Source organism: Saccostrea cucullata, unplaced genomic scaffold (genome assembly GCF_032062105.1).
Source record: "Saccostrea cucullata isolate Sc308-1 unplaced genomic scaffold, CSIRO_AGI_Scuc_v1 ctg10592, whole genome shotgun sequence".
Classification (NCBI taxonomy): domain Eukaryota; kingdom Metazoa; phylum Mollusca; class Bivalvia; order Ostreida; family Ostreidae; genus Saccostrea; species Saccostrea cuccullata.
In genome coordinates, this window is record NW_026938179.1 from 24,545 (window position 1) to 40,015 (window position 15,471).

Below are 15,471 nucleotides of genomic sequence, written 5' to 3' on the forward strand. Positions count from 1 at the left end.
TGTTCCAAGACTATGCAACACTTTCTCAGAATGGATTAAATGGTCATGTCATTTCTACGTCGATACGATATATCATTGAAAGTTTGAGATAACACCACAGAGTCCAACACAACTGTTTCAAACTTGGATATTTTACTTGAAAAACACGTTAATGGAAATCTAACATCCAAGCTATATGATACACGTGATGCCTTTAACTTTTCTAACGTCAACTTCCCTTACTTATGCAGCAATTAATATACCTTAATCACCTGCATATGGAGTATATATAAATATAGTTGAACTGATATGCAAGACATGCTCTACGTATGAACAATTTCTAAAACGAGGTAAATTATTGACAAGCAAGTTGATGAGAAGAATATCAGCAGTGTCGTATAAAGTCATCATTTTGTAAGTTCTATGGTCGATACAACGACATTGTCATTAAATACAAATGATCCTTTGTTCAAATGCCGACCGACGTTTTTCATACTAATTATAAGTCCATTATTTTAACACCGAATCGACTACAGATTTTTCAGTTATTTCCCGATCTTGACAAGCAGCACAAAGCGGGTGTGACCGGTCAGCAGAGGATGCTCACTCCTCCATGGCACCTGATCCCACCTCTGATGTTTCGGAAGTCCCTGTTTGCTCTGCTACTAATTTGTATTGTTTAATATATTTAATGTTAAATATTTTAATACTTTGAAATTGAATACTGTTCGTTATCTCCATATCCATGTTTTTTAAAAAGGTATATATGAATCTTTCTAAGATATTAAGACTGATTTGCGAACCATGTGTTATTTCATTTTAACTGAATCGAAGAATTGAAAATGCCATTTTCAGTAGTTTGTCATGGTTTGAGCTAACAAGTCATGTTAGAATATCGTTTAATTTTGAGTACATGTGCTGCTAAGTGATTTTGAGACTTCTTGGAATTTCCTGAACTTTTTCATACGTTGAATTTCTTTATCAGGCATTTGCTGAAGGGGATTTGGTCCTCTCCAGTCGATTCTTCGTGAGCTGGGCCCGATATTTCTAGGCTAAATAAATCTTCGTGTTTTCCGAACATTTATGCAAGGAATGGTTTATTGTTTTTACTAGAAGAAGCAAAAAACAAATAAGCACAAATTCATTGCTTCTATTAAATTCACTTTCAGTTGAAAATTTTACTGCGTAAACCGCTCATAAAACACGCAGCAATTTTGTTACGTGAACCTGGCTAAGTATTTTTTAAATATATTTTATCCGAATGGTAATGGTTGCTTATAGGGTATTTTGATATCTTAATTGGTCAACTGCTACATTGAACAAAAATTATCTTAACATTTCTCATATATTTTCTGGAAAAAAAAAATCTCTTCACACTGTAAGCTTCTTCTCGCAACACAGGAAGTAATGCAAATCTAATGGAGAAACGGCAAATTTTAGGATCTCTAGTTACATACCCTTAAAATAAAATGAAGAAACATTTTCTCCCCATTGCCAATGATTCATTTTTCCTTAACATTTATGAAAGTCCAAAGAAGAAATGTAAAACATAGAAATGAAAGATTAATATTAGTAAGAAGAGTTAATTTTGTAAGTCACGTTACGAAAGAAAATAACCATGGGTATGCTCTGCACAGGAGAAAAACAAAGTTAATAAAAAATAAATTAAAAGATAAAGGAGTATATATGATAAGATCCAATTCTGGCCCCCTAAAAATCGACATTTTAGAAATTACATTCAGATATGTTTAATTGATATTTATTTTGAAGAAGAGATTATGTTAGAAATATTTCTAATATATTTTTCATATTTATAAATGTATGCACTCTCTAGCTGTAAATGACATGAGAATTAATTCTATTTTTGCTTTTTAACAAAAAAGCCAAAAATATGCCTTTTTCTTGATGTTTTTTCTTATGGAAAACATAGAGCGCAGTGAAGAACATACATAATTTTTCTGTCAGTAATCAGTATTGGATAGATACATCTTTTGTAAAAATATAAAGCTTATTCTAGGCTGCGCTCTATATTTTCTGGAAGAAAAACTGCTTGGAAATAAGCAGTTTTATACAAAATATGCTAAAATGGCGTGAAAACGTGATCTTTATGATGTTATATTTCTAAAATAACGGCATTTTGATAACAATGAAAATGACCAATAAAGGTCGCATATATAGCTGTACAAATTAAAACTATATATAAAGAAAAATTACGGTATTCATTTTAAGGGGCCAATTCAGACACTTACCATATATCGCTCTTTAAGGATGTTTTAGCAACTAAGAAACATTTTTATTAAAGGAGACTAAATAGGTCTCTTGAAAAAAACAAAATCGACGTTCTGCAAAAAAGTAATCAATAAAAAAGTAGACTATTTATTTATTAAATAGATAAACACAAAGATAAGACTGACGGTATTTTCTTCATAAATGTTATGTAAAGCAGTAATATTTTACAGAATAAGCCTGAAAGAAACAACGAACAAGGTTTCATCAGAGTTAATCGTGCATCAAAACAAAAAATATGTTAAGGAATTGCAAGTCAAACTAGATATTACAGAAAGTGTACAAATAAAATCATTGCATGATAAATTTTAATGTATTAAAATCTTTATCCGGGATTTAAAAGAAAATTAGTAGATTAAAAGTGAGATACAGTTATTTGTACATTAGTTTTAACAGGGGATTGTTACCTATACATGTTGTAATGAAATTAAATTATTATTTATCAAGCACATTTTACAACAACTCTTAAACTAACATAACATAACCTAACAAATAATTGTATCTCACTTCTATTTTCAATAACCGTGTAGTGTAGGACAGCGCCGCGAGAACTCCATCGGCATCGAAAGCAAGTTTTGTTTTAACTTGCCTAGATAGCCGAGCTGTCTAGCGCGCTGTTCCTGCACTGCTAGGAGGCATATTTCGAAGGTTGAGAGTTCAACGCCGGGCTGGGGCGGGAGTGGGTATCCATGTAAAAGTGAATTTCTTTGTGCTTTCTATATTAATATTTCTTCACTTATGTTAGTTTAAGAGTTTGGATCAAACTTTGCAACTGATGAGATAAATGCAGTTGTCAGCATGACAGGACAAATTCCCTAGTATTTTGTAGCTGCGGTCTGTAACAGGGCTGTTAAACTGTCTGTGTCAGTGCTGTGCTTACAAAGAAGACATCTTCTGTCAGAGCAAGTTTTAAAGCCCCCGTAAGTTAATGGGTTGTCCAGTCTGGTTCTTACTACCATGTCCTTTATTTTCCTAGGGCGTCTGTGTGTAGCAAATGGGGGTTCCTTAAAGATCTCTGCCATTCGTTTGTTTGAATTGATAATTGGTAGATTCTTTTGAAGGAAACCGCTAAGGTTATTAAGGACGGGATGTTATGTGGTTTCCAGAGGGACCCTGTCGCTATTGTCTTGTTTTCTTGTAGCGTAATAGGTTTTGCTTCTCATCAATAGCTGCTTGTACGGTGCGGGCATTGTAGCCTCTTTTGCATAAGTGGGACTTAAGAAGATCACTTTAATCCTGATATGAGGCAGGGGACGAACAGTACATATGAAAATACAAAATTTGACCAATTCTTACACTGACAGCAAATTATGAAATCAGGTAATATTATGTGCAGAAACATGTCGAGGTTTACAGTGCAATTATGTAAGCACTAAAATAATGTCATACTGTATACAGGGTTATTTTTGCCCCGTGTTTTTTTTCGCACTTTTGTACTTGTGAACAATTTTGCCCCTTTTTAAATTCGCCCAGTCATAGTTATGCCTAAGAAAGTATGCTGTGTAATTTGAATTCGCCCCGTTTTAAATTCGCCCAATCAAGGAGAGGTCGAAAAGGGCGAAAATAAAACGGGAAAGAAAATTTCCCTGCATACAGTATTCATATGTATGTGAAATGCATGCTTCGCATACGCAGCACAGTTAAGGTTACAGTAAGGAGGCGGGGCCTAATTTGTACGGGAAATGTTAACTATGACGTCACACATAATAGAAGGTCTTCAAAGTACCACAAAATGAAATTATTTGCTATTTCAAACAGCTGGATAGCTGTATACTACATAGAAACTTACTATTACATGCAGTTTTGTCGTTTGTTAAATCCCACACAACAGTATATAAACGATGCATCGATTGCAATGCACTTGTCAATGTGACGTCATCTCGCAAAAATGACGCAGTTTGTACACAGTGAGAGGCTGATCAAGTCACATTTTGTACGATGAAAAATGTCTTTTTTTCTCAAATAAAATATTATTTGCAGTAAAATAAAAAGCCGTGAACTTGCAATGTCTATTTTAGTATTTTATTTATAAACTGCACGTGCATTCTCCAGACAAGCGATACTGTCGTGTGTTTGTATGCAGTTTCATTGAAAAAGTAATGGAGGGGCCCTAATAAATCGATTTATTGCAAGGGCATACCCTCAATGTATCTTTTCAAAATTTTACACATAAACTCAAGAAGCATTAAGATATTTGAGAAGTGCTGCGAACCTCTTGAAATCTTGCACATAAATTAATTATAGCTATATTTAATGAAGTTGACCAGCAAAATATTCAACCTGCCGTCAAACAAATTAAATTTTACCGATTAAAAAAGGGAATCTATATAAGTTCGCAACACTTTCACAAACTACAGATAGTGTTGAAAAGGATTATAAATTAACTAAGATTTTTAACTTGGTTATGCCCTTGCAATATTGACATTTATAGATGACCTCTAAAATGCAAGTATAATTGCCAAAGTCATGTGACGTCGACATCACATGTGAAGTCTAAATAAAAAATCTAAATGTCCCCAACATGTAGATTTAAACCACGTTACATTTTTTTGATATCAGAGAATTCCTAAAAATAGTCGCCCATCCTAATAAAGTATGTATTTTTCTTAAAAAATCGCCGATATTTCCATTTGTAACCCTAACTGTGCTGTGTACATATGATGGAATCCATTGGTTATTCCAAAACTTTGACCAATATTGACACTGACAGCAAATTATGAAAAAAGGTAAGATAATGTGCAGAAAAATGTTGAGGTTTACATTTAAATTATAAAAGCACTAAAATAATCTCATATTTAAATGTAACATGTGACATGATATATTGTGGCATTTACCAGAAATTTTATCACATGCATTTAGTGTTTTCCCTAATAACCGGCAACCGGTCAAATTAACCGCTTCAATTTACAAAAATGCGGCTTTAATATAACAATTTGTTGTAAGGTCCACAGGGATTTTGTTCATACACCTCATACCCTAGACAACTGATCTCTAATCCTTTACTTAAAAGGAAAACACTGATGCACAACCATATATCATCATATGTGCAATGTACTACTTATCCTTATTATCCCATTCAATCAGATGGGAGGCATGGAGGACAACACTTTTGATGTTCTGAAGGTACTTCTTCATAAACCGGTGGTCGTGGCGAACCCATCGTGGCTGCTGTATTTTAGGTGAACCTCATCAGTGGCCAAGTATTTCATGTCTGGGTTCCACGAACTGCAGTGGTGCCAAATTAAATTATTGCTGGTGAACTGGTGACATTGATCATGTGGAAGATTATTGTTGTCTATCACTTTAATTGTAGGGTCGCCTGCTTGGATGGATGTCTGCTAACCAACTTACATAATTCTCTTGAGCTGGCTAGCTCGTGGCCCCAATTAACAATTTAAATGTATGTTCATTTAGCCGTGAATTATCCAAGTATGTTTCTTTTAGTCATAAACACCCAGTAAACTCTTCAAAGAAGTAGAGTGTGCGGTTTGGGATATCAGGTTTTTACCTCCATGCCTAGTTATTGATTGAGACAATTGCACAATCAATCTAACTGTTCAAACTGGCAAATCATCTGAGGTTGTGTTACAGGAGTAGAAAATATAGCTTCAAATGAATTTTATTCATCTCTCAAAATTGACAACAACCTCGTTTTTCCGCAAAATTAAATTAATTGAGCACTCGATCCCGATCAAGCCGAACCCGATCCAAACATGAGTTCGATCCCGATCTAGTCGATCCCGTTCTTAATACATAAAATACATAACAACTGCAATTTTAATCTAAATATGTCAAAAACAATGTAAAAAAGTGTATATAAAACATTTTATGAAACATAAAATTCTATTTTTCCGTTATAGTTTGACTTTGGGGGAAATACTGTTTCTTACCGAATAAAATCCTTTGAAATCTGCACAATTGAGAATGTTCCCACATAAGTTTCAAATTTTCTGGCACATTACAAGGCGTTCTAGAAAAGAATATTTTTAAAATATGCCACTATAATTTTCACTATTTCTTAAGTATCTCTCCTTCAAAGAGGCTGTAGCCCTTCCTTTGAACAAATTTGAAAACCATCCACTCAAAGATGCTTTGTGGCAAGTATGGTTAAAACTGGCTCATTGGTTTTTGAGAAAAAGTCGAATATTAGAAAGTTTACATACAGACAGGCAGACGGGCGCACTGCAGACAAAATGTGATCCGAAAAGCTCATTTGAGCTTTCAAATCAGGTGAGCTAAAAATACTCATTTTTGAGCTGCATGATTATGATAATCTCTTTCAAAGTAGAGGTGCGTGAATAATTCTGATATACATACCCGCATTAATGATAGAAATGATCAAATTTACATTTGCTGTCGCCTTCCAAAATGAACAACTTTTTAAATAAATAAATTAACCCAAAATTTAGCGGAACAACTTGGTATTGGGTGATTAACTTTTTAACGTATTGTCACTGCACACTGCTGCGTCGTATATTCCATTCAAAAATAATTTAGTAACGGTTTCAATTTTCATGAATAAGCTTTTTTGTGCGCGTCGAAACTGCTAAATAATGGAGCTTTTTTTTTTTTTTTTACATGCAATGTACACATAAAGTAGCTTAGTATTAATCTTCAAACAAGACACAAAAATACTTAACATCCTTGAAATAAATTAAAATACCAAAAGAAAAACGATACAAAATTAAGAATTCACAAATTATCCCTTTTCATTAGAAGCTTATCAATGAACAAAATTTCCGGCAAAACCGTAACCGTCATTGATTCGATGACCATTAACAATAAGTCCAAACTGTGAAGCATCGGTTGTTGACAAAACAAATGTTCCACTTTGGATTTTAAAGATACGAATACTGAAATGTTTAGTTAGGGTCACTGCGGCCTGGTACACAGAGGTGTAATGAGAAGCTGAAAATCCGTTAATCCGTAGATTGTTCAGTGATTGTGATTGAACAATCACGCAAATAAAATTTTCCTGATATCCTTCTGGTACAATAATCTTATAGTAATCGAGATACTGATGAATTCCTGGTACGACCGTCATGTACGGATGATAACGATTGGATTTAGAACCCATTCCGAAAGCAGTAACAAGCACAGGCTGATCTGATTCTATAACTGTTGTCATATTTGAAGTAACTTCAATGTTCTTGTATCCTTTTTCATTTAAAAGAAAGTTTGAAACACTGTTACCGACACTGGAGTTAATGGAACTACTATTCTCACAAAGTACTTGAATTAATGTCCCGTCATTGTTATAAAAAGGTGGTACAATGTATTCAGTATCTATCTCGTTTGTCGGAGGAAGCTGTGTTACCATGTGACTGCAACCATTTCTCAAAGTTTGACATCGATTTCCAGAAAAGACTGCAATAGGATTTGTTGACCTTATAAAGGTTCCGTGGTATGTGCGATTTGTAATGTTTCAAATCTTTCTAATATCACGGTGAAATTATCCCCGTCACTATATGATTTACCCTGTATAGTGAGAGGAGTATTAGCCTTAAATTTGAATGTAATCTCTACAGTTGTCCTGTTATAGAGTGCTCCGATAGCAAATTGACTGTACCTATTTGGATCTGTTGAAGAAATGATATATTTGTTGGAGAGTTTCTGTGTTGGAATAATCAGAGTCCCATCGTTTGAGGACGTATAAAATCTATCAAAGATTGTTACAGTTGATAATTCTGAAGTCTGTAGTATTAGACCTTTAGGTTCAACAGTTAAATATTCACAAACAATGTCGCGGGGAAGGGTTAGTGTGAAGCTGGAGGTAAAATTATTCACCAATTTAATGTTTGTATTCAAATGAGGGGATGTTAATATTTTAACTGTTGTTTCGTCGATTGACGTTAAGTAAATAGTCAAGTTCCCATGTGCAAAAGGATGATTCATCATAAATAGGATAAGAAACTCACTGCCTCTACTACCTGTAATTGAATTTTAAAAAAACGTAAAGTAGATAAAGTATGTATTTGATTGAATTTTCCAAATTAAGATATTTTACCAATTATCCTTGGTGCTTTAGTAGTTGATGGTGTTACTGTTGTTGTCGAGGAAGTTGAGGTTGAAGAAGGAACTGTCATATCACCGCCTACACATAAGAAAATTGCGTGTACATTTTTTTTTTTGAAAAAATATTAATTATTAAACTACCTACAATTCAGCGAATTTTACGACATTTCAATTCGATTTTTATAATTGTTTAAAACTATTTAATTTTAACAATATAATTTTGCATTCAATCTATCAAACGAGTGAGTTCCATGTATCACAATACTCACAAGTGTAATATTTAATGCTTGTACTAATTATTATTATTATACTTTCATGTTAAATACTAAAATCTGATTGGTTTAGACACCGTTAACAATCTGTTGTATTACCTTCAGCCTTAGCAACACACGTGACAACGGGTAACACAACGGTAATGCAACATGCGTGGAAATTATGCGCGTACGGTTCACCATAGAATTCTCAAAACGTCAGATGCGCGTTTGAAAGAACCGGAATAAACATGACGTCAATAAAAGCTTGCGTTCGATGTAGCTTACTGAAAACAACAAACGCCAGACGAAACGTACTTGCAAGTGCAGAAATAACAAAACTTTTGATGATAAAGGACTCGTAGAGTATTAAATAAACAATAAAGAGGTCAGTAAATCTTTTCCAAAGTAGCGGGGAGTTTGAAAGCTTTCTAAACGTGAATGAAAAGGCGATCGATGATTTTTATTGCTGACATAGTAAATCAAGAAGACGTCATTCAGTATAATAAAATAAATGGTGCCTGTTTTGGAGGGAAACAGTTGAAATTGACACCCCTCGGAAAACCATTCTCAACCTCCGCTGACGCGTCGGTTGACAATGGTTTTCCTTGGGGTGTCAACTTCAACTGTTACCCTCCACATCGGGCACCGTTTATATAATGTATAATACGAATTGTATTGTATTCCTGCTTTAACATAATTAAAAAAAAACACTTATGTCTCCCTATTTAAACATGTTTTCATATTGATAAAATTTATCACAACCCTCTTGTTTTTCTGAAGAAGTTTTTTTCTATTATAGGTATATAATCTCTTTAAAGCTTAGCTCCCCTATCTAGGACCGATTCTACAATCAAGGTCATGATCTGAAATAAAAAAAGAAACTAATTGACCTCTCGTATTAGAATATACAAATTCTAGAGATGGTTTGGGGGTTTTTGCAGGCACTTTATCACTGACATGTGTACTTTAATGGAATATTACTTTTATCAAAATTAGAAACGTAATTTGCAAGATATATATCTGCTTTGTGAGTATGGGTAACACATTAACATCTAAATCCCATTGCATTCTGAACTCGCTTCAGTTAAGGAAGCCCTTGAAAAATGTAGATTAGCAAAAAAATCAGCAGGGTTTTGATTTCGCTCTGTTTGCCATTCTTCATTTTTCGGCGAATTTAAATCCATCGAGAATATCACGATTAGTTTTTAAAAGCGTTTTAATGTTTGTACGAAATTTTGAAGTTATTTCTTGCAGCATGAAATTAAAAACATTGCAATTGGTACTTTTTCAGATATCGTGAAATTTTAACACCATGGAATTAAAATGACTTACAGAATAAGGACTTAAAAAGGTACATTATTTCGTCTGACTGGTTGCTGTATTTTCTTTTACATAAACTTATACATTCAAGGGGAATATTGTTTCTAACTGCACTAAAATGTTCAAGTGGTGATTTAGACATTGCCTAATGATTAACAGATTGACGATATATTTATTTTTAACGTAAGAATAAATTAATAGCATAATTGAGACACTGACGATACCTTCCGATTGACCAATTAGGTAAATGAGTTAATTGCATAACAATAGAGTACCCCAAAATACGAAATTTTTATGCTTAGAAAAAAGGCAATTTTAGCTTTTATCTGAGAAACAGAGTCTAATGCTGACAGACGTTTTTCATACCAATTGTTAGTCACCTAGGTTTACAATGAATTGACGACGGATTTTTCCGATGTTTCCCGAACATGACAATGAGCACACGGCGAGTATGACCCGTCGGAAGGCGATACTCACTCCTTCATGGCACCTGATACCACCTCTGATGTTTTGGAGGTCCGTGTTTTCTCTGCTCCTGTTTTGTATTGTTCTATGGACTTTTGATCTTGAATATTGTTCGTTATCGCCATACGTTTCATGCAACACTATATACAATTTCACTGCTAACAATTATAACAATTGATTTATAAATGTACTTCGTTCAAAGTTTTGTAAAATCTTTGGTTTGCAACTTGCTTAGTCTACAATTTTTCCGAGAAAAAAAATTGAGGTCAAAGCTTATTTTTCTATTGATCCACTTAGCTGAAATTTTCAGTAAATGTTTATTCATCATATTTAAGTTCATCTTCTTTGTCGTGAAGAAACTAAAAAAAACATTTAATGCATTTGCTGGTTTTGGGGCTATTTCCTAGGTAGTTTGAATGAAAAGTGGTAAACGAAAAAAGGCGACGTTTGATGACGTTACGGCGCACCGGAAAGCAGTTCATTTAGATGTAGTAATGACGTCCTAAGAAACATTAAACGATGTCACAGTGTAAACAATGTTACAGGACGATTCACTAACTCAGAAAAATAAAAAAAAAACTCCATTAAAAAATTTCGAAAGGATTAATTCATTATGTAGACACTTAGAGGGGTAATATGGAAATATTTGGGGTCCTTGAAAAAATGCATACTGGGCGAGGCTTATATGTTTTTTTTTCAAGGACCCCACATATTTCAATATTACACCCCAAAGTGTCTACATAACTAATAATGTCAGGTACAAACTTACCGAAGACATGTTCAAAACAACAAGATAAACCATCACACATATAATTCATAAATTCCATTTTGGTCCCGTGTCAGAGACTTGGATACGGTGTATGTTTATCCATGTAATGTTTTACTGATACACGTTGCAGTAGATAGTTCCCGATAATTAAGGAATGTTTTTAAGTTTTATGAAAGTGTGTAGATCACACAAACTTGTCACGTAGGCATATTTCATAAATCGCGCTAATTCACATTTCATAATTCATATTTATAGTGATTTAAAAACATTCCTTATATTTACATTTCACATATTTAAAAGCATAAGTAATACACTCAGTATTTGGATTTCTCGCTGCCCTATATCGTTGCATTTTAACTAACGTCGATGTAACCTTATTGTGACGTCACGTTGCCGTGCATATTTCTATGCATGAGTATACTGAAGGTAGGTCGCGGGTTTGCTTATGTCATCAATTTTGGTACACAATTTAGACGGTTCGAGCGGTTGTTTTGTGCACATTTGATAATGACGTCAGTTACGTCACAAAGGCAAAGTTACGTTGTTTCTCGATTAATTCTCTGCAAATGACTTCAAGTCTGTATGAATCAAGTAGATTTAGTGCATGCTATTGTACGTAAACCTCGTACAATATGTACATGTTTTATAATTGAATTTCAGTCTGAATTCTGATGTTACTATGTTATATCTTAGGACTAATTAAATACAAAACCAAATGAAAAGAAAAAATTATATTGTAGTCTAACTAAACTGGTAAAAGACAATCAGATTAAATCAGCATTAAAGTTAGGGCACACAGAAAAAATTTATCATGAATAAAAACTGCTAAGCAAAAAATTTGGGGGGGGGGGGTGGTGGCGTTATTTGAAACTCAAGTGAACATGCGTATTGCATCATGACTGCCAATCCAATCGGTGCGAAAATTTGCCTATACTTTTCAGGATGGAATCAATCCTCGGCACTATAAACGGATCAAATTTAATTATGTTTTTTTTTTAAATCATCATCATCAATTCATTATCATTATTGTTTGGTTGTTATGTATTTAAATATCGTGTATTCTCCTGTTTTGCTGGCTAATAAATTATGAAATGCATTTAAAAATCAAATTATACAAACACCTTGACTGTAAGACCTATAAGACACAGTTAACAATTCACAAGTATTAGTATCATTATATATATATAATATATGATATAAATAATATATATATCACTTAGGGCAATTATGTTAGTGTAAGAGTTCTTGTATAATGTGCTTTATAAGTAATAATTAATTTTATTACAACGTGTATCGGTAACAATCCTCTGTTAAAACTAATGTCCACATAACTGTTTCTCACTTCTATTCTCAATGACCGTGTGGTATAGGGCAGCGCCGCGAGAATTCCATCGGCATCGAAAGCAAGTTTTTTGACTAGCCTAGATAGCCAAGTGGTCTTGCGTGCTGTTCCTGTACTGCTAGGAGACAGGTTTCGAAGTGCGAGAGTTCAAGCCCGGCCTGGGGCAGAAGTGGGTATCCATATAAAAGTGAATTTCTTTGTGCTTTCTATATATATATTATTATAAAAAAGCTCAAAGTGTGAAAGATAAATGCAATTGTTTTCCATTTTGCATATTGAAATTTGAGTAAGAGAATTCGAAATTAACAAATGTTTGAGATTTAGGACAAATACTATAGCTTGTGGCTAACATAGAAAGAAGATTGCTGGTACCAGCCCCCCCCCCCCCCCCCCTACACACACACACTTCCGCTTATTTCCTCAGTATCGGGATGTTTTTCTTACCGTTTTCGAAAAAAGAGTGTTCAATTTTTTTGTGTTACGCCTGAAATTCTATTGACCATGAATTTTCTAGAATTGCAGGTCCTATATATTTTATCAGTCACGTTGTTGTCGCTGTATATTAATTCTCTTGCTCGAGAAATGTTTATAACATCCATTCTGACTTAGTGATTTGCTTTAATTTCACATTACTACTGAAAATAAGTTGCTGGTCATCCTAATATATCACCGCAATAAATTAAATGATAAAATTAAAGTTTGTATCGAAGCCATGTTTTAAATCTTGCATATTCTAAAGGTCAAGATACTAAACTGGTACTGTAAATGTGACAACGTTCAACAAATGACGTTGTAGAAATAAATGACGTCATAAATGCAAAATTTTGGCAGTTTAAAAGAAAATTTTGAAATTATTTAGCAAAAAATCTAGCGAGAAGACATATTGATTTTTTAATATTAATAGTTTTAATTTTATCCCATCTTGACATTCTTTAATTTCTGACTAATTCGTCTACGTCTTAAAAAATAAACTTTTTAAACGAAATTATTTTCACAAAATTGGGTTATATACGTTTCTCTATGTATATTTCTACGCTTGAGCGTACACAAAATTGGTAGTCAAATCAATTTCACAGTTGGCTTTGTAGAAAAACACAGCGAATGTTAATATTATAAAATGACCTCCTTTCTTCCAATCCCTTGCACGAACCCCAGTAAAAAAAAATGCAAGCATAATATTTATGTTTGCACAATGTGATTTTAATTTGATGATTGCATGTACTAATAAAAAATACTTATCTTTACAGGAATTACTTTTCAATGAACAAAAACAATAAAACAAGAGAAGACTTAAATAAATGAATGACATTAATTTCAATGTTCAAGAACTACGACAAAAGCTAGACGTATTTAAAAAAAAAAGATGGAGAGAAAAAAATCTGCGAAAAGGCACAATGTCTGCAACGTCACATCTTTATGACATTTGTTCGTTCTAAAATAATTGCCATAAGAAACTTTTTTTACCTGGTGATAGTCATTAATGTTTTAAAATATCGCTACCTTTCTCTGGTTTTGTTGAATTTAGTGTGTCCATTGGTTCTATTGTCTTTGAAGAAGATGTAGTAACATCACCTAATACAAATGATAAAATATATTTATAATAAATTGAAAGAATAATATGTCTTGTAGACCAACGTGCAAACCAAGGATTCTTTTTCATTATAAATGTCTGTTCTTCAAGGTAGCTTAAGGATTGGTTGTATAAAGCGTAGAAAAGTGATATGTTTTGATGTTTTTCATGATTAATTATTTTTTCGAAAATTTAAATTTCGTTAAGTTTTTCTTCTTGAGTCTTTAAGAATCTTCATTTGATTTTTTACCACTTTTAGAATGCTAAGCACGACGTCTCCGATCAAATGAGGACTACCCATAAGAATGATCACTTTCCTTACACATAAATATGCAATTCACAATTAAGAAAGAACAGTGAATGATAACGCAGAGAAAATTATAAGTATTAGTCAATCCGTATATTTTACATTTTAAGAATGAATATAAGAAAAATGGTGTTCTTTATATATTCTATTAAAGTATACATCTAAGGAAATAGTAATCTTTATGCAGAGATAGATTTAACGACTATTTCGCATTTTCGAAACAAGCATGCAAAATTTCTTGGATGGAAATTTAGGAATGTCTTGTGATTTTGCAAATACACAGCGGGTATCTGGTTGTAAATGTTATTTGTCATTTTCTTTCTCAATATTTTAAAAATATTTTTAAAGCGAAACAAATATCTGATATTGCTGAAGCCCTAAAAGTGCAAAATTTTGAAACTTAAATGAAGTTATTATATGAATATCATGATTTCATCATGAAAAATAACAGGAATTAAGCGTACTCACATTGTGATAACATTTTCTTTACAGCAGAAAGTTCTTCCGCAAGGTTCTTCATTTTTACATCTTGGTCTATAATGTGTTGTTGCAAAAGACTGAGCACTGTTTGAAGAGTGTCTGATTCACTTTTTTTAATGTCTGTAGGAGATGGCCATTGATCACAACGAGAACACGTCACGAGCATTTTTAGAAAGAAGGCCCGCAGCCAAACTGTCTTTTTTGTCTCCATTTCAATTAATTTTTTTCACACCTAAAGTTTGAATAGAACAAGGAAAATATAATGACTGATTAAACATCTTTTTCATTTAGTTTCTATATTTCTTTTTATCCTGAGTCGGGAGAGGTCAAGCAAATTTTATCTTAGATATTGTTAATATTAAATCTTGAGAGACGTGGTACATGTGTATACTTTCAAATATAAAAAAGTGACTGATAATGTATGAACACATTTTGAACTCATGTAGTTTCTTACTTCAAAAAAGTGAAAAATGAGATAAAGATTTTTTGTCGATGGTAATATGTCTGTCTATGAATCACTCATATTATCAACTATCACGTGCTTCTAAAGTTTACAAACCAGGGTCTAATATATATCATTACACAGAATAGTTGTTTATTTGATAAGTGGGACTCCAAAGTGCGATGGTCTCACCAAAGTCTGAAAGTCTGCATTTATCCACAATGGTGGCGTGCAGACACTAA

At 33.1% G+C, this 15,471-nt stretch overlaps 2 protein-coding genes across 2 annotated transcripts; both read right to left on the bottom strand.

Moving 5' to 3' along the window:
• Positions 1–5,293: 5,293 nt before the first annotated feature.
• LOC134249564 (uncharacterized) lies at positions 5,294–14,998 on the bottom strand. The gene is made up of 4 exons (XM_062731896.1): positions 14,776–14,998; positions 13,931–14,002; positions 8,273–8,359; positions 5,294–8,195 (listed from the first exon to the last, which is right to left on the bottom strand). Exons 1-4 carry the CDS (start codon positions 14,996–14,998, stop codon positions 7,654–7,656), a joined length of 924 nt encoding a protein of 307 aa, XP_062587880.1. The 3' UTR covers positions 5,294–7,653.
• On the bottom strand, positions 6,989–7,585 carry LOC134249571 (uncharacterized). The gene has a single exon (XM_062731901.1). It carries the CDS (start codon positions 7,583–7,585, stop codon positions 6,989–6,991), a length of 597 nt encoding a protein of 198 aa, XP_062587885.1.
• Positions 14,999–15,471: the final 473 nt, after the last annotated feature.

Coding starts and splice junctions, on each gene's coding strand:
- LOC134249564 (XM_062731896.1), bottom strand. CDS start 14,998: ATGGAGACAAAAAAGACAGTTTGGCTGCGGGCCTTCTTTCTAAAAATG. Junction 8,360..13,930: donor TTCAACAAAACCAGAGAAAG/GTAGCGATATTT, acceptor TCTTATGTGTAG/GCGGTGATATGACAGTTCCT. Junction 8,196..8,272: donor TAAAGCACCAAGGATAATTG/GTAAAATATCTT, acceptor ATTCAATTACAG/GTAGTAGAGGCAGTGAGTTT.
- LOC134249571 (XM_062731901.1), bottom strand. CDS start 7,585: ATGGTAACACAGCTTCCTCCGACAAACGAGATAGATACTGAATACATT.